This window comes from Haplochromis burtoni, unplaced genomic scaffold, assembly GCF_018398535.1.
Source record: "Haplochromis burtoni strain Fernald_Lab_line unplaced genomic scaffold, NCSU_Asbu1 Contig_129, whole genome shotgun sequence".
NCBI classification, from domain to species: domain Eukaryota; kingdom Metazoa; phylum Chordata; class Actinopteri; order Cichliformes; family Cichlidae; genus Haplochromis; species Haplochromis burtoni.
Window position 1 is genome coordinate 1,561,654 of NW_024582490.1, and position 1,323 is coordinate 1,562,976.

Genomic DNA, 1,323 nt, shown 5'->3' on the forward strand with positions numbered 1-1,323 from the left:
CTTCCACTACCACCCCCTCTGTTGCAGACACCTGGTTGCTTTCACACGGCTAACGAGTTCCAGCAAGCAGCAAGACAGCGGGCTGTGGGGTTCTGACATAGAGGACAGATTGAGAAAATCTGAATTTCTCAATCTGTCCTCTATGTCAGTAACATCATAGCTGAATCACTAATTCCAGCTTTAGGCAATTATCCTTATTTTGTATATTGCATTTAATTTGGGAGCTTTAGTTTCTAGTTAGATTTTAGTTTAAAATGACTAAATATATATATATATATATATATACACACACACACACACACGCAAAAAAATTAATGCGACAAACTGAGATCAAAGCTGTGTTTCAAAATGATTTTAATTTGTGGGGCTCTTTGAATTGATGAGTTCAACCAAAAGTGGGTACTCTGTTACTTTTATTAATTAATTTTATTCATTATCTGTCATAGATAAATAAATAAATAGCTAATTTTATATCTGAACCTCTCTCATAATTTATCTCAGCGTCCTTTTATTTATCTTGGCGTGTCCAGCCTTTAGGTTGGGGACCTCTGGACTAAACAACAAACTTCATGTAAATTACTTAAATGTAACTGTGCTTTGACCACTTATATTTTAGAGTAAATTTTCTTTTATAAATTAATACATTCAGAGTCATGAAGATTTTTATCATCTAGATGCATAATGAGAACTAATTTTCTTAATTTCTTTCTTTTGACGTATTATAGTTGTAATGTAGTATTTTTATATTGTGCCACAGATCCATATTGTGCTTTTGCTACTTTTTCTTACCTACAATAATCTAAACACTTTTTATTGGCTTGTGTGTCAGCAACTCATGGGCAAAGCTTTTTTTTTTTTTTAGTATATGTCCAGCAGGTGTCATTGTTGGGCTAGTCCATATAATGAACGGAGATTAAAAGGGTTCAGTTTGTTCATTCCCTAACTGCATCTGTTGCCTCTATGTTGAGTATAACCCAGTGGTGGAAGATGTATTTTGATACATGAAAGCAGCAATACTAGAGTATATAGATACTCCAGCTTTCATTGTGGAAAGTTGATGTTTTATGGTTTGTGTGGTGATCTAAACAGCGGTTTAAATGTGATCTCTGGCTCAAGCAGAGTTAAGTTGGACTATTTCACATACTGTTTTTAACGTGACTTATTTACATTCCTGTTATCTGTACTCTGACGTCTCCAGTAACACACATATGTGCATGTATTTTGTAGATGCGGGTGGTACCGTAACTGATGCAGAGATCAAGTCTATCTCTGAGAGACTTTATTCTCTGGACTCAAACAAGGCTTCAGCCTCAGACTTGGTCA

General features: G+C 34.9%; 2 protein-coding genes across 3 annotated transcripts in view; both read left to right on the forward strand.

The window, feature by feature from the left end:
- Positions 1-1,323, forward strand: part of LOC102299903 (neuronal acetylcholine receptor subunit alpha-7) — a 53,534-nt gene that overhangs the window by 20,210 nt on the left and 32,001 nt on the right. The window lies entirely within an intron of this gene.
- The window catches only part of endou (endonuclease, polyU-specific), a 6,409-nt gene that overhangs the window by 3,565 nt on the left and 1,521 nt on the right, over positions 1-1,323 (forward strand). The window contains 1 exon segment of the mRNA XM_042224139.1: positions 1,302-1,323. This exon segment is cut by the window's right edge and continues 168 nt beyond it. Coding sequence (XP_042080073.1) covers positions 1,302-1,323 — 22 coding nt within the window.